This window comes from Pomacea canaliculata, linkage group LG11 (assembly GCF_003073045.1).
Source record: "Pomacea canaliculata isolate SZHN2017 linkage group LG11, ASM307304v1, whole genome shotgun sequence".
Taxonomy (NCBI): Eukaryota; Metazoa; Mollusca; class Gastropoda; order Architaenioglossa; family Ampullariidae; genus Pomacea; species Pomacea canaliculata.
In genome coordinates this window covers 3,727,932-3,752,464 of record NC_037600.1, presented here as the reverse complement: position 1 = coordinate 3,752,464, position 24,533 = coordinate 3,727,932, and the positions used below count along the sequence as shown (strand labels likewise).

Below are 24,533 nucleotides of genomic sequence, written 5' to 3'. Positions count from 1 at the left end.
CAGTGGATATTTGTGGTTGCATTGCAGAGACAGTGTGCATTGTCGCGTGTCGGCGATTTATTTTTGATGTCCTTGTTGTGCTTCCCGTACTGTGCTGGCCTGTTGCTGGGTGGGTGCGTACGGATGGGGAGAATCAAGGGACGGTTCGCCTGTCCTTGTGTAACGGTGGGGGACGGTGGAGGACCGTGGCCCTAGCGGCCGGCGCTGGTCTCTCATCATCACAAGCCATTTTGGGTTAGTAGAGTCTATTTTTGCGAGTTTTACGCTATTCTAGTCTATAGGGCCCTTAGTGGGGGGTTGGAGTGCGAATGGGTTGATTTTTATATGTTTATGACTATGTTCACGATTTTTTTTTGGAGTGTAAGACTTGTGTCCTGTTAGGATGGCTTTTGTGTTGGCCGGGTCGCGGCGCATGTGGCGCGCATCCGTTTTTTACTAAATGGATTTGTGCTTTAGGACCGGCGTTGTAATGGTCACATGCTTATACTTGTGCTAGAATATGTGTTTAGAAACTGAGCAGTGTTTGGAGTGCCGCCTGTTGATTGAATGAATTGTTTTTCCTCCACAGGTTTTTTTTATTCTCTACGTTTTTCTACATATTCTTCATGTTGGTTTTGCTCTTCGTCCATGTCGTCGTTTCTGCACATTGCCTTTCGTGCTAATGTCCGCCATTGTGTCGACCCTGCTGCGCGAGCGTGCGGCCTGGCCATCGAGGGAGTACCTAGGGTGGAGGTCGGCGAGCAGGGACTCACGTGACCAAGGTCTACCCGGACGGGAGAACCGAGGGGGGGACGGCTGGTCCAGAGGGAGAGAGGGGGCACGCGGGCCAGAGAGGGGGGGGGGGGCTGCCGCCAGCGAACACCTTGAGGGGACATTAGACTCGCCACCCAGCACTGCGTGCGGGTGGTTTGTCTTCCCTTGTTGTTGTTTTTTTTTCTTCGCCTACTGTAACATGCCTGTGCACAGGGCAACTCTTTTATTGTGAATTATTTTCGATGCTTGCCTCCTATTAGTGTTATTTTATGTTAGTTAATAAACCTGTCTGTTTTGTAAACTTTGTCTTTGTCATCGTTGTTGTTGTGGTCTGCGCTCAGCCTGTGGTTCGAATGGAATGTCAGCAAGCCGTCTCCGGCCGAGCGGAGGGGTTGGGCGTTCGTACCGGCTGTGCGAGCGGATCTCGGGCGTGCATCCTCCGGCGGCTAGGGGGCGGTACGCGACATGCCTGACTGGAGCAGAAGAAATTCAGAGTTTTTGTGACTGCATTTTTTATAGTTAGCTTTTTTTTTAAATAAATATTTTTATTAATAAACGTACGCAGACTCGTACAGGCAAATCATTTTGTTTTATTGGAGAGAAAGAACGCGCAATTGTCTGACTCCGCTGGTGTGCTCGAGAGTGTGAACGAGAGAACTAGCGGTGTCGTGACAGTTAGCTATGAAGGTCTAAAACATTTATCGTGATGTAATTAAGCCAGGTGTACATTTAATCCTGCAGTCAAGACATTAACAATGCTTAAGGATGATAAGCAACCGCCAAGTACAGTTCATTGTCCTTGTCAGAAGAGGGACATGAATTACAAGGCTGGTAGTCTGCCTTATCAGACCCTTTTTTCTCTCCTTGCTGGCGTGAACAAGCTGTTGTACCAGGGTTAGATGGCAGCCAAGTGGGGGAAACAAGGGAGTCCTGACTAGTCCTCCAGTCCAGCTCTTGAAAGTTAAAGGACACTTGACTCCTTAGATGGTTGAGGAGTGGGAGGCAGCTGTTCGCGAGATGAGTTAGGTCTTCACAACCTTAAGGTTACATTCACCTTAACCTGTATCCCAGTGGACGAGAACTGTGTAAGACAGGGAGCGGGCATGAAGGCCAGAAACTTTTGTTATGGAGGCACTGTAAGGTTTTTCTTTACATAATTTCACTCCTTGTGTGTGTCTATTGTGGTGAGCTGTGTGTACTGTATTTTTGTTTGTTTGTTTAGATATAATGCGTGGATCCGTGTGTGGCAGATTTCACGGTCTTTCAATACAAGAAGAAAACCGAAATTTAATTTGCAGCCTTTCTCTAACAATATATCGTGAAATTTTCTCAATTGAAAATAAGCGTTTGACAAGTAAGTTAGAGAAGGACACGGTGTGCAGATTTAAACAACTGTGGATGTAGATAGCTGAGTGCTTAAACCACTAACACGTGAGATGGAATCAAACCATTATTAAACGCAAATATTTATGATAACAAGAGATCACACTTACGTATCAAGGTAAGTCCATATCCGACTCCACACAATCATACATACATACACATATATACATCCTCTTGAATTCTCTTTGTACATTCACTACTATCCACTCGAAGAACCACGACAGCTGGTGCTGGCTGTGCAGACACTTCACACTGACGAGGGCGACATTACAAATTATTTAATCCTTGACAGTTGTTGTTGTTGTCGTTGATGACACCGAAGACTGACGAAGAAGACTTTACAACATCTATAATCCTTGATAGTTGATATTCACTCTTTTATAAATCATGCTCACTATCGTGTATTACTATTATCCTACAGCCAAGGGTGACAACTCATGCTGCCTGACACAGCTAAGGGGGATAACTCATGTCCCTTCTACATCTCTTGGCTCTGGCAAGAAGAGGCGCACTGCCATGCCATTCGGTCTCCAACACCCCACTCCTTAACGACGGAAGATTTACGGGATTAACTGTTCAAAGATTTCAGGAACACTTCAGATTCACTGTACACTTCCATTTTCCACTTCCGTCTCTCTCTCCACGAGATCTCTGGGATCAACTATTTGCATTTTTTCTCTGTTACACTCCAGCACTCAGCTGTGCCGTGAATCAATTTTTCCCTGCTCTGACAATTCCCGGTGAATGCAGACACTGTGCTTTCACAAGAACAATGCACGGAGGAGAATAAAGCTGATACGGTCGACACAGTCCTCAGTTGTCGGTCCCTTTGTCAGCCGACTCGTTCCTCTTTGTCATCTCGATGCGCTCATTCAGCGAGAAACAAAATCCATTTTAGCAAAACATGATCAATAATTGTAACAATAACCTGTCCTTTGAGGTCCAGATGTTACTGTTTTATATTATTTTTTACCAAGTCTACTGTTGCTAGCAGCTTCATTGTAATCAGCTTGTCCTTGTATTGAAGGCGGAGGTGCCGCCCACCCATTTATTTTCAGGTGTCAGTGGGAGGGATGGCTTGTGATGAATTGATTATACCATGTGACTTCATCTCATACCCTATCAGAGAGTCAACCTTGTCTCTCTCTATATATTATATATAAAATTAGCTGTACTGAACCGTACTCGAATGACTTGAATGTCCGTGCCCGTTACAATCCAAATAGTTTCATGCCGACTGAAATTCTAAGGGTAGAAATCGTGGAAAGGTGTTAGTCTATAATGTAAGGACTTTAAAAACAGTGAGAAGGACAGAGCTTTGATTTTCCTATATCCTTAGAAAAATAAACTTTGTGGTAGATAATAGATGACTCATAAACGGGTGTTTGACATTAAGCTCTTGTCAAGCAATGACAGTAGTGAAGTTCGGTGAGACACTGGTGAACTATTCCGACAATAGTATTATCTACTTGCTGGGTATCAGTGTCATCAGATAACAAACAAAGCTGTAGTACTTGGATGAATAGAACAGCTAATCCCACATCCGAGCTTGCTGGACTGACCACTGATGTGCTATGATATGTTATGTTTGAATAAATGTGATTTGTTAATTTTACACATCACAGTTCTTTATGTTCTGAGTAAGTTGTGACCAACACTACCTAGACCAGTGGGTCAGTTCAACTACACCTCAAATTCAACAATATTTTTATTATTGGCATGTGCTTTTTGATTTTTGTGTGTGTGTGAGTGAGAACAGATCCATACAAAATATATAAAAATAATCCTTGCTGTGTAACATTCAGAAATTTTGCACTCTAACAACAGTTCAAGATAATTCATATACCATACAATAATTATGGTCATTGCTACAGAGTAAACCTAGGTGAAAGACTCTACAAATAAATTTCTTACTGTGCAGTTTGATGTCCTGTAGTTATGAGAGTAGTTATGGAAACTGCATGACTTGCCTCGTCCAGTCGGTACCAAACCCTTTAACATCATAAATCCCAAGCAAAGAGACTATACAAAGCTTGAGCCTAATTTTAATAGATACCTGGCTCGTTAAAGGTAGTTCATTAACTGAACCACACGCTCCACTACCTAATGTTCAGTCTGCTCACATCCATATTCACGGGGTCGTATATGATACGATGATCATATATGTTCAAAGAACTAATTTTTTGTAATTTTTCTGCAATGCCATTTCTATGATGAATGCTCCCAATCACACGTCCAACGGCTCTTAATAATGAGCAGTCACGAAGGAATTCGAAAAATACAATAGAACGGTCCATAACGGAGTGAATGGTCTGGTATTTTTATCCCAAAAAAATCCTCCAGAAGATAACACCACTAAATGGTTTCAATCCTTGCAGTGTACTACAACAGCTTCATCTTCGACAAGAGCAGACGACTTGGATTATCCGCCAAAGCATAAATAGAGAATTAAAAAAAAAAATTAACTTTGACAATAAAAAACAAACAGAAAAAAGCAACCCCCCCCCCCAGTAAATTGATGTCATAGTGCCAACTGTCGTCTACTGGCTCCACCAGCAGCAGTTCAGCTTGTGTTACGGGTATTGCCATGACGGGTGGCGGCAGCTTGACGGAGGCGTGTCGTCGAGGACGTTGGACTCCACGAGTCCTGTGTGAATACCACTTCCTGCACAGGACACTGCAGGTGTGGCGGCGACTTGGTTTTTCCAGGTGTTGGTGGCAGTCGGGTATCTCGAGGCTGTCAGCTATCGTCACGCTTCTCACGACGGTGGGAGAGACCTTAGCTTGACGAGGGGGTCTCGGGCTCTTTGTTCTCTAGGTCAGGCGACGGGCAATTTTTGTGTGCATGTATGTGTGTGTGGGCTGTCTCAAAGTTCTACACTATTCGGAGAGCAGGTAACATACATAAAACCCATGTCAAGTGGCTACATAATGGTGCTCACTTATAGAATTTCATGTGAGAAATGAAGGTGAATTCACTAATAAAAGTTTAAAATCTGGTCATGATTCGCAGAACTTTTCTTTGAAAACATCCGCCACTGATGCTCTCTCAAGACTCCATCACTCACCTGGTAACAAGCATGGCGGCGTTGATAAGTAAATAACCTGAATATATAACATACATAAAGAAATAATATTAAAAATCCAGACTGTGTAGGGAGGACGGGGAGTGTCGGGGGAGAAAAGACTGACATGTCCCAACTTAACAGCAACAATGCTTGTCACATAACTTTGGCAACCGTCCAGAGCGTTACGCAAGCACAAACTTTAACCCTCTTACGCCCGAGAAATGTTTATAGAATTAACCCCACATAGGGTCAATACTGTTTTGCCATTAATTTCATGATAAAAACGCACACACTGTAGAAAATGTAATACTTATTTTACTAAAACAAGAAAATCAGTGTAATTAACATGTACCACACCTTACAATGACACAAAATAATAATGTGACAAAAAGATGCGAAGAGTTTGTATCGCAAGATTTGGTCAGACTTATTTTTCCTAAAGCTGAACTTCACATAAAAAATCTCCTGCAAGTGTCTTCAACTTTCTTCTCATTTGATCTTGACAATGAAGTTGTATTCCGTGCAGCTGTTGAAGGCTGGGAAGACGATGGAGCTCGTGTATAGTCACCAAAAAGACTGTCCACATTTCGTTCTTAAGCGCTAAGAGCGCTAAGAGTATGCGTTTCACACATTATTATTATTGTTGTTGTTGTTGTTATTGTTACTACTACTATTACTACTACAAAGTTCATGGCGCTGATATCCACCATGTTGTAGAAGATTACCATTGACCATCTTGTTTTTCGTTTCGTGGTGTAGCAGTGAACCAGTTGGTCCATTATGTCGACGCCACCTTCTGTCTCGTTGTCGTCCAAAATAAACTGAGGATTTTTCTCTACCGTGGTGTTGACAACATCCGTTTGATCACGAGAAGTGCTGACACTTAAAGTAACTACTACCTTGACTTTTTTGGGAGCAACAAAAAGCCAGGAACCCCCGACCATGAAAAGCAAAGAGTGTAGCATTTGTTTGTTTACCTTTGATTTTTGTAAGAGCACGTGGAATCTGTACACATCATAAAGGTACACATCAGTACACCCATAAAGGGCTGGATTGAAGAAAGAGGGGAAGTGGAGAACAAAATAGGTTCTAAAGGGACGCTGTCAGTAATTCGACACAGAGACAAGAAGTACCGTTAGGTCACGAACTTGTATAACTGGACTTCTGGCAGACCCCATTAAGTACACATATATCTTGATGGTATTTACGAATTGTCATCACACATGTTACACCCACAGACCTGCTATGGTACGCAGTAATGTCGACGACTTTTTTTTTTTTATTGTATGGGCCTATACGGTCGATGAAAGCTGATCATATCAACAGCCGACATGGTTGAAAAAAGCTGATCATATCAACAGCCGACATCAAAAGTGGAAGTGAATTCGGCTTGGGGTGGAGGTCATATGCATGCATAATTCTCTAACATTGTCCAGAAACGATTTCAGAGAGTTATTCATGCATGTCCTCTTGACCCCAAGTGCCTGGTAGATCACTTCCTGTCGGCTGATCATCGACATTTCTGTGTACCTGAGTGTACAGTTCAGACCTACAAATGTCCAACATAATTCTTTCATGGGTTTTCACAGGATGAGCAGCTGAAGAAGCTCTAAATTGTATAAAAAAATCGTTTGGGTGTCTTAGTCTATTTCTACATGCATGCCTGTGTCATCATCGTAGTCATCATCATCATACGAAGCCATTTGCTAATTTGCATCCACAGAAAAATTTGAATTGGTGAAGGAACTCGTTTTACATTTAATTTCTCGATGTTCGTGTTTGCCCTGCAACTTTTGTGAGCGAATCAAAAATCGGGGGCACTCAAGGAGTCTTTCGAGCGTGACACAGAATCACAAGGTAAAGTTTCCAAAGAAAAGATTGACTTCAGGTGCCAACGGCATTCAATTAGTCTTTTCTAAGACGACCTGCGCAAATACACAGTAGAAGCTATTTTCTTAAAAGCCGGCGTTGTGCAGGTTTGTATGGCCGCTTTCAAAACCGATATGCATGTCTGCATTTGAAATACACTTCACTGACTTGGCGTGAATTATAACATAAGACGCATGAAGACGGATAAAAAAGGGATGGGTAGGAGGGTCGACTGCAGTGGATAAAGATGGTTATCCCAGATCCTAGTGGCAAAAGGTGTGGTGTGAGGGAATCACCATGTGCAGGGCGGACGTGTGGAACGAATGCTGCCTTCTACACCCTGCAGCGTTTCCTTTCATTCCTTGTTTTTTGTTTGTTTTTTGTTGTTTTTTTTGTGCCAAATGGTAAGGTAGAGTTTCTTCAGCCACAGACAAACACAGGTTCAAAATCTATGATCGAGGAAACTAACCAACCGGTTTGCCAAGATTATAAACTGCAGTGAAGTGTACATGATGAATTGCAAGCAAGAGGTGCTTCAGTTTGTATAATGTTGGCCATCCCAGACTAAGAAGTAGTAATTGGACATACTTTACAGAACAACGATAATCAGACCCTATGTGCAGCTGTCAAAGCCATCCACAACCCAGCAATTTTACACATGTCTGCAGACAGACGAAAAAGCTCATCGCAGGTGCGAAGAACGAAATGCATCAGCATGAATTATGTATGGCTTGCCAAGTGTTCATCTGCACGCGCGCACACACACAAACACATGTGCACACACAGATGTGCACACATACACTTGCATACCGCAACATTCACAAACACACACACATGTATGCATACATATACACCTACCCACACTAGACTTACCAACACACCCGCACTAACACCACTTACACTACACCCCCAATCACCCTCACCCCAACCCCGAAATAAGTGGATAAACATTAGATCTGAATGAAACTATTTTCGTGAATGTGATCAGCATCCGTTGTGGCCATCCCTAGGCTGGTTTGGGGAACATTTATTAACTATTTTTTGTTATAATATTTTATTATGAGATTTTATGCTTTTAAAAAACGCACGACCAGATCATTTGTTGTGTGTAGAAAAAAAATAATAACGCTTAAATGTCTCAGGCCTGAATGGAGAGGTTGTGACAACAATATTTGTTCACATTATGTATTATGTAAAAGCAATCTTACCTCATCCACTACTAGCGAGGTGATCTGCACATTGTTACCTCATACTCCTTGGAACCCGAACAGATTTAGAAGAATAAAGGATGTTCATACTGAATAAATATTAACTTTTAAAATAATACAAAAAATTAGAAAATAAGTAAGAGGAATGCGTTTTATTAAAGTAAAGGTAAAGATTTTTCTCATTTGTTTATTAAGCGGTTTTTAACGCACACTGATGAACTGGTTGTATGGAGAGAGTGCCTCGCTGCTTTGACAGGGAGAGTACTTTTGCAGCCCACTGTGGAAAGCAAAACATGATTAGCTCCCTTTGTACCATCGCCAGTCGGTCTCCCTGGTTTCATTCTTTGATTACTCTTGTTTTATCAATATTCAGGATTCATTTGAAACTGGAATTCTTGGCAATGTTCCAATCCCAGAATAATGGACCGAAAGTTAGAGTGGTGCAAATAGCAGAGGTTTAATTAAATATTTGCAGAAGTGTTAATCACAGATTAAAAGCCTTCAGCTTTCTAAGACTGCACAGGCAGCTTTGCACGTTCTTATTAATGTTATTTACACGAGCATTCCAACTAAGTCGATCATCAATACTTGATGGACATGTCCACTATCTTGCAAATGTTCGCCACCGGCGAGGTGACATAGACGTTCACATGCGCCCTCATACTCACACAGTCGCCCAGACATTCGCATGGATGTAACCAAAACAACTAAACATATCTCTTTGCAGGCATTGTCTACATTTAATTGTGCAGAAATTATGTTTTAACCTCTGACAGTTTACGCTACTCTAAAGTGTTCAAAAAAAAATTTTCTGACCGTTTATCATAACGTGAAGAAAGCTTGAGAGGCATCCGAGCTGTTCGTTGACAAGTACAAGATTATATTGTTTGCCCTTCAGTCGATTTACGACATTAATAATAAAAACGAGAAACTCTGCTTTGCAGAACTAATCTTTATTGAGGCCTCTCTTTGGTCCAATAAAATATCTGGCCAAAATAAATTAGTAAAAAGAGCACATTCTTCTTAATTAAAGAAAATCCACGCGTGCGCATGCGCAAACCAACATGTAGTACTCGATGGGTTCTCCCCAACAGTCGGAGGAGGACAATTTAACACATGGAGCAGTGTCTCTGACAGTTAATGATGCTTTAAAGTTTCTGGGGAATAAAAATAGTAATTGCTGACCGAAAAAATTGTTTTATAATAATGGTATGTCTCACGTGACGAGTCCTGGGCGCCAGGCACTTGCGTTGCTCATTGACATGTGTGCTTACTTTTTTTTCCCTTTAGTCGATTATGACTTTAACAAACAGTGATAACGTCTGCTGGCAGAACCAATCTTTATTCAGGCCTGTGTCTGATCAGGTTTAACATCCGGGTATAGCTTACCGGGCGATCAAGTAGCTTGGGAGGAAAACCTTTCTGCACTGTGAAGTTGAATTTGAACGTTTTGATGTAGTTTCCTGTGTTTGAAACTGTGGAAATTCTTCTCAAATAAGGTAAGCAACTTACTTTGTCAGTTTAAAACAGAAAAAGAGAGTTAAAAAAAGAAACTGAAGAAATTCTTAAAATGTATACCTGGTCAATTCTGTCTTTTTCTCCTTTTCATCCGCACACACTACACTTTTCTTCAAACGATAAAATAAAAATACAATATATATATTTATAAAATCTAGTCCACAAACATCAACAAAATATCATTTCAGAAATATATGTAATAAAGAAATAAAACGATTAAAAGTACGTTACAACATTATGATCTTATTATTTTCTCACCAAACTCATACATGGATTATTCACATCGCTTCTAACATCGACAGACTCTCTTCTCTTTGTGATAGTTCTTCTCTTAGGTCTACCTATCTGGCTTATCAATATATAAAAACAATTAATAACATGGACAGAAAAAAGTGTCCTCAGTATTTTTTATATTTTACTCAGCGCAGTTCACGAAATCCGGTGAAACTAAGCAGGTGAACGAAAATAATTTGTAATACCAAGTCTTGACATTACCCAGTAACATACCCAAGTTGATTGAGGACTTGCGAAGAGGAAGAAGACATGTTCACAAACCTGGTCAAGGGTGTGGCTCGGGGACTAACATGGACAGGAACACCTGCCAACCCTCACAGAGTGCATCTTAGTGTTTTTGACAAGCGCTGAAAGCACGATATCTGTGAAAGGTATCTTGTCATTGAATATGTCTCGTTGCTGGGATATAAACTGTCTTCCTTTTGAGGTGGCCATTTGTTATCTCTTTGAACTTTGAATGTAAGGGGTGTAAGACCAGCCTTTTCATTCCTCCCCCCAACCCCGAATATGGACTTTGAGACCACGTCTTCTCTAGAAAATTCTACATCGATAATCTTTTCCATTTCATGGACCCGGGTAGACTTCACAGTACCCAGGAAAATATTTTAAATAAGCATGATGGAATACTATTTTGTACATGTTTACAATATTCTTTTGAAATTGATTTCCTGCACGATTTAATTGTGACAGTGGCAAAGACGATTAATAAAATTTCTGGGTCATGGGCGTCTCTTGAGTTGATCCCTGAATTAGATAAACTAGACATCGATAAAAATTGTGAGAGAGAATTTTTACTCTTTTTATTTCTGTTGTGTCGTAGTGTCATGGTTTTCAGAAATGGTGCTTACTTAGCAGGTAGTGAAAAAGTTATTATCACAAAAACCCTTTAGAAAACTGAAAATGATCGACATCTGTGCATTAGAAATCTGGTTATGGACATTATCACAAAGGCAAAAATGAGTTGTTAAAAATCTGTGGAACTGAATGCTATGACATCTCTGTCATCTTTCATTAATTTTGTTTAATACCCAATGTACATCTTTTTTATGGGGATTTTAATACAATATTGATGGTTTCTGAGTAGTCAATGGTAGAGTTCTACGCGTCAACTGCAGGGATGTGGTCTCTTCATTAGCTCAGTTTTCTCTGTCTTATTTGAAGAAGTGGTTTGATTTGATCAAGTGCCTTTTTCAACAATACAAGGGGCAATCCGTGATAGTCATCGGCAAAGCTTCCATTGGTCCGTGCAGCTTGGTTCGAGGAGCATCGATGACGGTCAGACCTCCACCCTCAGTTCATGGAGAAGCAGACACCCCTTGTAGTGTATGCTCCATGGTTTGCACACCAGATGTAGTTTCCGTTAAAAGTGGTGTTTAAGTCTGTTGAATCTTGAAGCTGAGAGGACCCGGTACCATCCTCCTCCAGGGAGACGACACCATCAGGGCCAAAGATTGCTTGCACAGCCAAAGTGTGTTTGGTTAGACCACGTGACTGACCTCTGACTCCTGTGGTTTGATGACATGGTGGCTGGCATCAGCTACCACGGTTCCCTTCAGTTTACATTATGTTAGAGGATTTGCTCTTTGCCTGTAGCTGGGGGTAGGGCCGGGTTTCTACCGTGTGTACTATAGGGGCCAAAACTCCTCCAAATTCCTGATAACTTAGACTGAAACCTTGTAGGGAGGGGTCCCTATTCATGTCTGTCGACACTACACTGTAGGCAGTACAAAGTACTGACAGATGTCATGCTCTCCTTGTCACAGTTGTAGCCAACGGTGAGGACTTAATGAAAGCAGTAAACGCATCACATAGCCGTTTGCAAGTTAACAAAGTTAAGGGATGGGCGTCAGGGCTTAAGTTACTTTGTGATATGCATACGGGTACTTCTCATACCATAGAGGCTTGTTTCTGCCTTTTGTAAAGGTCATAAATATTGTTTACAGTCTCCGTGTCTTTGGGCTGAGGAAGACGCCCTGTTGAAGATTTTAGTAGCTTGGGAGGAGTACTTTCTTGCTCTGTGAAGTTTACTGTGAACGTTATTCATTGTTTCCCGGACTGTCTCATTTTCACAAAACAGAAGGTAAGCAAGCGACGGCATTTTTTCAGTTTAAAACAAGTACAAGGGATTAGAAATCAATTGAACAAACAAAAATAACAAAATGTACACACTCTACAGTTTGCTTTCGGGGGGAAAACTAATCAGTAAGAATAGCACACTAATAAACTAATCAGTGAGAAAATACCTTAAAAAATAATCACTAATAATAGCACAAAAATAAACTAGTCGGTAAAAATAAAACACTAATCAGTAAGAATAACACAGTAATTAGTAAAAATAGCACTCTAGTCAGTAAGAGTAACACAGTAATATACTAATCAACAGGAATAACACAGAATTAGTAAAATAACACCATAATCAGTAAGAATAACATACAAATAAAGTAATCAGTAAGAATACCACTAATAAAGTAATCAGTACGATTAACGCATTAATCCACTAGTAACAAATAGCAGGAAAATATAAAATATAAATACAAATTTAGAAATAAATTTAGCGATTACTTTTTTGTCACGAATAAAAATAAAACGATTTACACTATGTTACAACACAGACAATCTTATTATTTTCACGATAAACCCATTCATTCATGTTTTCAAATTGTTTTTAACAGATACACGGGATGGAGTTCATAATTTCTTTTTTCTCGATTGTTCTTTGCGTAGGTCTATACTATCTGGCACTACAGTGTATCTATTTAAAGAAATATAAAAACATAGCGTGAACAGAAAATATAAATTCACTAATAAAAAAATGTCTTCCATATTCCATAACACAGAGATGCGATTTTCTATATAATCTCTAGTAGTAAGTACGTGTTTAGAAAAATTTACATAATCCAACAAAGAAAACTTAAATTTGATTACAAACTCACCTCAGTAGATTTTGGTCAATAAAAATAAGCTGTAGCTCCCTTACAAAACAAGTTTGTTTAGAACTTACCCTCACGCTAGATGATGATAATGATGATGATAAAAAATGCTAAATTTGTAAAGCGCATACTCACACTCCTAAGGAGCATGCTCTTAGCTCTTAAGAACAAAAACGAAACATGGACAGCATACGAGGGACAGGAAAACAAACAAATAATATATAAACTATAAAAGAGTAAACAAAGGTACTAAACGAAGAATAAAATTAAATAAAAAAAAACAATGAGGAACCAAATAACAAGAACAAGAGCTGAGACTAAGATGATATTACAAAATGAAGGTGTGACAAAGGACGAGCATTATGGGAAAGGTTGTTAAGAGTCATGTTTACAGTGCACGTGTAAAGGATTCAATAGTAGGTATAAAAAGAAGAAAGAGAGTTCAACTGTTTTGCTGTACAGTAACTCAAAATCCTGTGGCCATGTATTGTTGTACTGGTGAGACGAAGAGTAAGCCGACGATCATCAGACGAGAGGGGGAGTTGTCTAGCTGGGAAGTTAGAATGTCAAGTAAGCTGACCTGGTCCAGGGTGTTGTTGTTCAACAAAAATGAAACGAACACAAACTCAAGCACTTGATTTCTACATAGTCCTGATTTTTTTTGTTTTTAAGAAAGTTTCAATAAAGCGATTACATTTGAAAAATATTATCACGAGACACGCACGCTCTGTAGCACACATCCCTCCCCAGCCTCCATCCACTTTTCTGTTCCCTTCCCACCTGAGTGTCCAGAAAGCAGGTTTGTGATACGTTGAACCCATTTCTTGACATTATTTAACTTTGATGTACATTTTGTTTTGCTGTTGTTTGCACTGCTGTGAAAAGAGATTCTGGTTTTAATCCGTCCTCGAGAATCGGCCTGAGGTATTTGAAACTGAGGGCTGTTCCCGTGCCGATGCCATTAGTGTTTCTGGTCATAAGCTTGGTCTGCCATGTGAGGTTGATACTAGGCGTTAACGAGATCGGCAAAGTCCTTTATCACCAGAAAACCTACGTCATTGTGGTGGTTATTCTACCGTTAGGAATGACGGACCTCACGTGTTTTCTCGAGGGACATCATTCTTCCCAGCGGGCATTGCAACTGTAGGTGCAACTGTACAGCCTTGTCGAACACAGGCTGTTGTTCTGAACCAGAATGTGTTCAAGGAGTGGGAATTAGTACTTGTAGTGCTATTAATATAATATGGTGTGTAGTATACATATATATATATTCTTAAAGTATAGCATTCTCTCTTTCTATATATACAGTGCTGCCAAGATAAAATAAGAACAGTTTTGGCAAGTGATATTGCACGAGAACCATCTCTTTATGATGACTATCACTTTTCATACAACCACCAATCACACAATTGCAGTAACCACTGCATCCACTTACATGTGTATATATAAATTTATTATTTTAATAAAAATTTATAAATACACATTCACGAACGCACACACAAGTGGTGTGGAGTCTAGGAAATTTAACATTCAGTTCTGGCTCCTGTCGCAGTGAAGTTCTGAGAGAATATTGCCTTAAAGTAGAAAGTGTTTTTCAAGGCGACGGTCTTGACCTGAAAATGTCTGTGCCTGACCCTGACCCTGTGCCTGAAAGTAGGGCGTGCAATGAAACAGATCCTTAGCGGGGTGGAATTTGAGGGCGATGTCGCGTAACGCGATCGGGCGACGCGGGACTCGCTCTCACGGACACACTCGCAGTCACACAAGCAGACTCTCACGCGCCCGACACGACCACCGAAGACACTGATCGCTCGTCAGTGGACACAAAAACACGCACACGTAGGGACAGTATAAATCGTAAGTTTATTGGCGGTCACAAGGTGCGACCCACCAACTCAAAAGAAAAGAAAAAAAAAACCCCAGTAAATCAAAAAGTGGGGGAGAAGGAGGAGAACAAGAAGAGAGAAAGAAGAAAGAAGAAAAGAGAAAACTGACACCCTTCCCGCATTACTAGGATCCGCATCCCTAAGACTCATCAAGACCAGCAACAAAAGACCCTATCAGGTGTGCGCCCACCCGATCTCCCAGCGCCCCCGATTTCAGACGCACATCAAAGCGGATCTGTTACCTTCTAACCGGTCCTGGCCGAGAGATGCGCGACGCGCCAGCCCTCCCCCCAACCGGATTAAACGACTGGCCACCCGAGCCCACGGACACCCCTCCTGGCCCCCTCACCCTGACCACCCCTGCAGCAAGCGACAGGCGACAGGCGACAATCTCACAAACTCTGCACAAAGTGGGCTGAAGTGGGCATCTCGCCACCAATTGTTCTACTAGCCGCCCCACCTCCTGCTTCTGGGTAATAATACTGCTTTATTATTTTATTGACATGTACTACTTACACTAATGGCATCGTGGACAACAGCAGTGACGTGGCAACAGCCGTTGTTCAACAGTGTTAACAACGACACGACGGTTGTACCAACACCTTGGACGTCAGTGCTGACGTACCACTACTTCACCAATACAGTGGACATCAGCAGTGGAGGGAGGACTCCATTAGCAACGCTAGGGGTCAGCAAGTCACGGACATTCTGAAACACCTGCACTCCAGCAATCCAGTCCCACTCTCTGACAACCAGCATAACCATAATAAATAAAATGAAGGCAAAGAACTGATGAGCTCCGGTTTGAGTATCATAATCTCGTGCGTGCTAGCTTCACTCATGCATTTATCCAGACATGTTCTTTTTGTCCCACACACACAATATTGTCCCATATATTATTCATGATTCTATGGGCCCCTCTAAGCAAAATTAACTAGTCTTCAATGTCCTTAATGTCTTTAAATAGATATGAAATGTGGAAGACAAAGCTGAAGACATAAGAAGTCCCACAAGTCAAACACACACTTTTTTTCTATACTGTAAATAGTATTCATGTTCAAACTACTCTAAAAAAAAAAAATTAACAATTTATCCTTCACAACTGGTAGCGCCTATTTAGAAAAAAAACAAAACCGGATTAGATGATAAAGATTTTTTAATTGACAGATAATTTGTATATAATACAACACTAATTTAGTAGGTCGCAGGACAGCCACGGTAACAATTTACTGCTCATCAGCTGTAAAGCAACAACAACAAAAAAGCAAAAACATTAACAACATTATTTATATTTGTCAGATATATCTATGACTTATGACTTTCCCATTCTGTACACATATTTTTTCATTCTCATTATTTTTATATTTACCTAAGACATCCTTTGTTGAATTTTTGACAATCTTTAGCTGCACATTCTCCTAACATTTCCTATTTTCAAGAACCACAAGTGGTTTTGACGGAAGTGTTCGCATTTTTCGATTATCCGAAAGCAGGGTTTCCCGATTAGTAAATGCTTAAAGATTTAAAAGAAGAAAATTATGGTTGCTAGCAATACGAAGAGAAAACTTCGAGTATCAGGATTTTAGAGAAATAACTGGTGTAGAACTGGATATTCACATCACTGGTATGAAATCCTGCAAGTCAAGGAAAACATGAAAGCTTCCCCGCGACGAGCGAAACAACCGTCAACAAATCCATCCCACTGAAGTCCAACAAAATGCTGTAGAGACTGAGACAGATGATGACATATCGCTGTCATCCATGCTCTTCATCTTTATCAGGGAAGATCAGTAGCATTTCAGTAGCATTTCGCTGTGTTAGGGAATGCTGCCAGATAATAATTTTAAGTGTTTATTCATTTATGGATAGTTAACTGACCTTTATAATCAACATTTTATTGATTTTAAGCTTCAAATATAAAAAATTATTGAGAAATTAAAATATTTTTTAAATGATAAATTGGAAAGTATTTAAGCTATAAAAAGCTTAGTTTAGTTTATTCCTTGTTGCTCCCTTGAGGAGCATAGGGCCGCAACAATTTTAAAAAAAAGCATAGTATCATTCAAATAATTATGGAGACGTATGTTTTGGCTAAGTTTTGTTGTACTTATTATTAATTCACAAATCAGAGAACCTATTGTTAATGTTTTCATTTTTTCTTCAAGTCTCCAGGATGATTTCAAAGCGCCAGTTCTACCTGGCTGTTGGTGGTTTGTTGCTGTTGGCACTCGTTGCTGCCATGGTGATCTTTAAGCAGCCCCTGCGAGACACCATCTACGTGGAGTGGCTGCACTCACGTGACATGATGTCACAAGTACGTCACCAGCGCAACTCCCTCTCCCGTACCCTCAACGTCCTGAAGCAGAGTCTGGGACAGCAAGAGTGCACCGTGGCCAAACTCCAGAACAGCAAAAAGGTTTTCACATATTCAAATCCGTTTCTCTCTATTAGATAACATTTTTTTAATCGAATTAGAAGTACAAAATATCTCTTGGTTTTTTTTAAAATTTTATTTACATAAAATCACAAATAAATATTTGTGTTGTCTTAATATTTGGTAGAAGGGCACCATTTTGCACATTTTTTTGTCTTTGTCAATATTTTTATTTTTGTACCTATTTTGTTGTAAGTCTTCAGCCTAGTACCTTCGCAAAGTAACGGGTTCGCAATCGTATCCTCTGTCGAAATGTTTCGCTATCCTGGTTGGCTATGTAGCTCCACTTGCAATGTGGCTAATAAATCGGGAGTTATTTTAGCTGATATTCAGTTGAAATATCACATACTTTTGTTTCGTACTAGTCATGTTGAAGGAAGAGTGCGATTATCAGGAATGCTGTTATCGCCGTTTTCGTTGCAGGTGTCAAGCAGTGGCGGTTTCTGTAAAGAAGAGAGCGAGAAAAAAGGAAAGCACATGACAGACCACAAGTTAGCTGCTGCCCTGGGAAAGTTCCTGACGGGTCAGCGGGTCGGCGGCTTCGGTGATGGACCTGGCCTCTACCTCAAATACTTCCTTGAACAGGGGCTGGTCGCCTCCTACGACGCCTACGACGGGGCCCCCTTCTCCGAAAACGTCACATCCGGGGCAGTCAAGTTCATGGACCTGACCATCCCACAATATGGATTTCCGGTGTACGACTGGGTGATATGTCTGGAGGTGGCGGAGCACGTGCCTGCACGATACGAGGTCGTGTTGGTCGACAACATCGCGCGCCACGCGCGGAAGGGCATCGTCCTGAGCTGGGGTCATCCGGGTCAAGGCGGGTTTCATCACGTGAACAACAAGAGCCCTGAAGACGTCAAGCGCCTGCTGGACGAAGCTGGCTTCCGTCCAGATGAGAACGCCGGGTTGTCTCTCAGGAACAGCTCGACCTTTGGATGGTTTAAACAAAACATTTTTGTGTTCAGGAGAAAACAAGAGAAGACGCTGGTTGAAGAGGATGCATAAAAAAAACCCGGAAATGTACAATTCAGTTTAAGAATAACATCAGATATACAATGACTTAATTTTTGTTTACAATTTGTTAAAATTTTTCTATAGCATTGAAACGAATGTATAACTTAGAAATGAATTTTATCCATTAACATATTCAAGTAGGAATTTTTGTGGTGTAAGGGTTTTACGACTGATTAGGGATGAGTGAAGAAAGGTAAATGATAGACACCAGCATGGATTACAATATATTTATCCCTCTGTGGTAAATAGAAAAAAGAAAAGGCGTGTAGATTGGTGGTGTGGGTTGTTCCTACTCTCTACGACAGGAGCTGGTGCGAGGAAGGTAGGAGATGGGAACCACAGACACTTGAACTGCCGTCAGAAGGATACGACAGGCTCCCACACCCGTTACTACCCTTCCTGTCCACGAACACAATCCTTGCAATCCCCAATATTCCCCAGGGGCTGAATAGTCATGGAAAGTGATCTTGTCCGGCTACACCCCGCGCCTTTAGCGACTTTGTTCGTCTGCTTGTGGACCCAGACCTACCTGAAACTGAGATGTGGGAAGGGTGTGGATCAGAGACCGATGGCTGCAAAAATAAAGTTACTCTTCAGTGTTGATCTTCATCCTGTCAACATCAAACAAACCGGTTCTGCACACTAATAAATGGCAACACATCCTGTTGCATAGAATTCTTTCTATTTCTTCTCTCCACTTTGTGGCACAGAGCCCAACGCCCTTCCAGCAATTTCTTTTATTGAGAGGATCATCGGTTTGCCATGTGCTGTTTGGTTTTAGTATTATTCTTTGTCATTTCTTCGTTTTTGATGGTTATTTTTTGCAAAACAATGTAAGCAAATAGTTAAAAATAGTTTTAAAAAATCGAGAGGCTCAAATCTGAAGCACCTAAAGCAGAAAGGTTGTCATCTGTTAATTTATAAAATTTGACTCACAATTCTTCGCTGATGTCTTTGTAGAACGAGTAAAAATAAATAAAAATAATTTAACTTGCTGTTTATTTGGTAAATATTAGTCTTGCCTCGCAGATAATAGTTTAGAGTTTTTACAAGTCACACAATCGAAAAAAATTCTGTGTTGCTCTCAATCTATTACCTTATTTTATTTCTGCAGTGACAATCAAAGCTTAAATTACAATGTACAAATAAATTTTCTGTTAAAAAATTCTGATGTAGGTTTCGAGTATTATGTAAGCAATATGTTTATTTTTGTGCTATAACTAGCGTTTAAACAAAATATTACAGGAAGAGACATTTTTTTCTGAGCTAAAATAGTACCTGCGATATTTACAGTTTCAAAGAAATATTGCTGAAAATAGTCGTTATTGTTTTTTGTACTGATGAAAGCCTATAATATAAACCCAAGCTGTTGATGAAATGGTTGCAGCCTCATTGCCATGTTTCCTCACAGAATTACTGTACCTCCCTTGATTTTGAAGTCCAGGATAATAGTTGACTGGAGATGTTCTGAGCAGCGTTGTGTCAATCAAGACTGCGCCTAAGTCTTTGCAAACAGACGGTAGCAGGCACGGAGATGAAAGGAACAAAAGTGAGTGTGTCTCAAAAAGAACAGTCGTTCCTATGTCTAAAAAGTGGGTAGGTACACAACCACGTGCGCAATCTCTCTAGGAAGAGAAAGCAAAGAGCTGTATAACACCACTGACGAGCTAACTAAACAAATACTAGTTGGGTAAGCTGGGAGAATTTGCTCCATGTATCTCTTCAAACACCGAGATGAATAGAAAAAGAAAGAAAGAGACAGGAAAGATAGAGAGCTGAAATATTTGACATGTTTTTAGAAATCAGCCACCTTTACACCATCTACATTGGGAACCTGAGAAGGCAAACGCAGTCTGTAAATCCCTAGAACTGTTGTCACTGTCATGAACCTGGGGAAATGGAAAGGCAAGATGGACAGAGGTGCTGTGGGAGAGAGTCGAGTCCTCATACAGCTGCTGGATGATGACAATGAACTTTAGTGGAAATCCATAGTGTGGCATCAACTTCCAGATGGTTTCCCTGTCTACGGAGTCAAAAGCCTTCTCAAAATCCACGATGGACTGTTCGATGATAATTCGCAATGTATTGTGCATGATTTTAACCTGCCGAAAGCCTTCTGTTCTTGCCTGAGTCTGATGATAGATAACTGTATTTCAGGTGTTACCACAGGTGACAATTCTTCGTGATATTTGACTGAAGGCAGGGTGGATTGTGACACGGGGAACCAGGTCAAGTGACTTGGTAGCCCAGTGGAAGCCTCTCGTATCCTCACTATTCCTGATCATGTGTTGGCATGTGAATTCTCTTTCTTGTGGTCTGGCGGCAGGTACCCGATGTCTGTGTCTACAGAACGAATCTTCGCCGCAGCTCATTCATTCCATGTGACATTCACTTGATAAATTCTACTCACCTTTATTTTGTTATCCTGAGGTGACCAAATGTCACCAACAGTTTCTACTGTATGTGTATGTAGATCAAGCTTACTTATCCACTTAACAAAATAGTGGAAGACTAGCACTCTTGATGTCCCTTTCCTGACTTGACAGGTTGACCGTTTCTTTCCCTTTCCTGTTTCTTTTCCCGTGTATTCCCCTCTCTCAAATTATAAAGTTGTTCAAACTTACTCTGCGGAGTAAACGTTTGCTGTAATGTTTGTGTTGTACTTTGTTTCATTTGGAGTAACATCTGAGAACTAAAAATAGAAAACATAAAATTAAATATTTTCCGGGGGCAATATACACAAAGAAAACATATACATACCACATTTTGTGAGGATTGAACAAGAGGTGAGGATTTAAGTATCCCGCCATTCCCCTTATACACATCTACATACACACACAAATGCAAGCGAACGCACGTTGACACACACACACACACACAAACAATTATCGCCATATTCTGATTTATTTTTTAAAATTATGCAAGACAAATATAAATGCTGAGTTACGAAAATGTTCAAAACGAAATGCAGAGAATGAGATTATGCTCCCAAGTCTTTTTTCTTCGAAGATCGCTGTTTGCCTGCCCTTGTCGATTTTCTCGTTATCTTTATTTTTTCTCTGTTATTTATGCATAGAGGAGAAAGATTACATTCTATTTTAATAGAAAACGACATTACAATCTTTGTCAACCTGAAATTCCACCTCACATCACCTGGGGGGAGGATACTATCTTTATTTCTCATGCGGGAACTAACCTATCTATTCATTATCTTTCATCATGATAAAGTCAGATTTTCTTTCAAACACGAAAATGTTGGCTTTAAACCAGTCAAATGTGGAATTTTTTCTGAGTGACACACTGTCCCTGTCATTCAAGGTGAATCCAACCTCATCCAGCAGGCGCTTCACGTCTTCAGGGCTCTTGTTGTTCACGTGATGAAATCCTTCTTGACCCGGGTGACCCCAGCTCAGCACGATGCCCTTCCGCGCATGTCGCGCGATGTTATCGACTAACACACGTTCGTATCGTGCAGGCACGTGCTCCGCCACCTCCAGACACATCACCCAGTCGTACACCGGAAGTCCATATTGCGGAAGTGTCAGGTCCAGAAACTTGACTTCCCCGGATGTGACTTTTTCGCAGAAGGGAGCCCCATCGTAAGAGTCGTAGGAGGCGACCAGCCCCTGTTGGAGGAGATACTTCTTGTACTGTCCGGGTCCGTCACCAAAGCTCGCCACTCGCTGACCGGACAGGAAGTGACCGAGAGACTCGGCCAGTTGTTTGTCAAACATGTGTGTGTCTGTTTTGTTGGGGTCACTTTCATCTTCACACCATCCTCCACTGCTAGCCACCTGCACTAAAAATGTCCAAGCCATTCAAAACACGAAATCTTCAGTCATTCATAGAATTCAAGTCATCAGCTTGCTGGCAGATGACCTGCGTTCTTGTCGTTAACAAAAATTCGAAGAAACATTGGGACTGACCTCATTTCCATCTTCTGACCTCTGACCCTGGCAACAATGCGCTCTTAAGATGTTTTAAAACCTGTCTAAAAATTGACGCTGATCATGTAACCTTTTTCGTCCTTGCTTTCGTTTTTGTCTCTTTCTATCCTCTTCATATTCATACAACATTTTTGTCATACAACAGATACTATTTTCCAAGTCCCGAATAATATTGGCTCAAACCTTTAACCTTTTGCTTCAAAACCAAGGCATTAACCATACGGCTACATCGATCTTCTTGCTCCTCATCAACGTCTGTGGTTATTTTTGAAGCAAAATATTCTTTTAATTCATTTTTCCTTCGGATATTTATTGAAGCTAATTAACGATTATTTACTCTCGCTACATTTCTTGCGTTTGCTTTTCTTGTATTCTTTTGGTTAAATATAACTGTTCCGCTTTGATTACTTGTAGTCTGTGATTTGTTTATACCATATTTTGCTGAAATATAGTCCAGTTTGAGTTTACTGTCTTTAGGCCCTATTGGACATCATATAAAACTGGCATTTCATTTTTTTACGGAGGCTACATATGAGGCTGTATCTAAGTACCATATGCAATACCTCCATTGGCACACCCTGAATAACCTTATTCAATTTTTTTACGGAAATGATAATCAGTTACAAAAATCGGTTTGTTTTTCTCAGACTTATAAGTATTGGTGATTAAGGCATAACCATCTCCCCCAGCACACACAATACATAGACAGAGCGAGGTCTTACACTTTCTCGAGTTGAGTATTTTTCCCATGTTGCACTCTGTCTGTCCGAGCTGTTGCTTCATTTCGTTCAGCAATCTGGAGAGAGTGTTGCGCTGGTCTTTCATCTGTGATGTTGCTGGACAGTCTTGGCATCCCACACTCGCGGCTAAGACATTCCATTTTGTGGATAGCACCTGTGGCCTCATGATGAGGACGATGACTAATCCCAGAAGTAGACCTACTAGGAGGAGAACTAGAAGACGATACTTGCCAAACATGGCTCGAGAGACGAAGTGGAAGCACCGTGCTTTGACCTCGGAAAAACAAAAAAGAGACTTTTCTAATAAGAATATTTGGTGTAATCGTGTTGAGATAACAGACATCTGGGGTTGGAGCTTCAAACCGTTATCTCCCAATGTCCTGTTTAGAGGACAGCTAATTACAGACCTCTATCTGTTGTACCGAAGCAATCACGTGACTCTGGCCCCATTCCAAGCAGACTCTGGGTTGTTTGTTATAGTAGTTTATACATACTATACATGTTATGGATTTTCCCGGAAAGTTAGAAATCGAAATGGTTGGATAAGACATGGAAGACGACACGCTATTTGACGATGAGGAATATAATGATAAACCAGAAAAGAATCAAGATCTTACAATAACAACAACTTTTGTGCTATCAGGAATCCTAAAATTTTCACTTACTAAAGAAAATTGTATACTGAAGACATCAACAATCTCCTCCCCTCATGTGAAAAGTCCAAAAAACATTAAACGTTCTTGTTCTGCGCCATCTTGGATAAAGCAGAAAAATTCGGATTTTCGAAGGACACCTGCACTGGACAGACTGTACTTGCCTTGCGTACACGAGCCAGTGTTCGAAGCAAGGAGTAGGCACTGATATTTTAAAGAAAGTCGGTTAAAAAAAAAAAACCCAAGAAGTATTAAACAGAATCAAGTTTTTTTTCTATTGAAACCGCTTATCTAAGACTGTTTACCGTTTCAACTACAAGGGACTTTATCTTTTCTTTAAAAGAAAGCCAGACCCAATTAATACAAGGCCATCAGAAGTAGTTGCATGCGTGCACACAACTAAAGTTTCATAAAACACATCGGATCTTAAAAGAAGAGATAATCAGCACTCATCATCATTCATCTCTTGACGAATACTACTTGATCCCCACCTGAGCTGCCCTCCACCCAATCCTCGTACTCGTCATCGGAGAAGTTGGAAGGGAGACCTGATTATACACAGCATCCGACAAGGATGGACTCGGTCACTGACCCTAGGCCATGGCCGGTATTTTCTTCGCTCACAGATGCTATACTAGCATCCTGATTTTGCTGTAGTGGTTTATTCCTAATGCCATTATTTTTTTTTTTCCAAAATTGCCTAAAAGGTGGTTGGACCATTTGTTCTTTTTATGGTGAGGTTGTTGAGAAAACATTGCTTCAACCGTCTAACCACCGCTTTAGTGAAATGTTAGTTTTCATTTTATCACATTTTCCGTTTCAAATTGGCA

General features: G+C 40.7%; 2 protein-coding genes across 2 annotated transcripts; one reads left to right on the top strand and one right to left on the bottom strand.

Moving 5' to 3' along the window:
• The first annotated feature begins 11,764 nt into the window (after positions 1 to 11,764).
• LOC112576171 lies at positions 11,765 to 20,988 on the top strand. The gene is made up of 3 exons (XM_025258448.1): positions 11,765 to 12,173; positions 17,075 to 17,325; positions 17,767 to 20,988. The coding sequence occupies exons 2-3, from the start codon at positions 17,083 to 17,085 to the stop codon at positions 18,352 to 18,354; spliced, it is 831 nt and encodes a 276-aa protein (XP_025114233.1). The 5' UTR covers positions 11,765 to 12,173; positions 17,075 to 17,082; the 3' UTR covers positions 18,355 to 20,988.
• A 260-nt stretch (positions 20,989 to 21,248) lies between these two features.
• Positions 21,249 to 23,805, bottom strand: LOC112576170. Its single transcript, XM_025258447.1, has 3 exons — positions 23,716 to 23,805; positions 23,033 to 23,324; positions 21,249 to 22,162 (listed from the first exon to the last, which is right to left on the bottom strand). The coding sequence occupies exons 2-3, from the start codon at positions 23,286 to 23,288 to the stop codon at positions 21,564 to 21,566; spliced, it is 855 nt and encodes a 284-aa protein (XP_025114232.1). The 5' UTR covers positions 23,289 to 23,324; positions 23,716 to 23,805; the 3' UTR covers positions 21,249 to 21,563.
• Between the last annotated feature and the right edge of the window lie 728 nt (positions 23,806 to 24,533).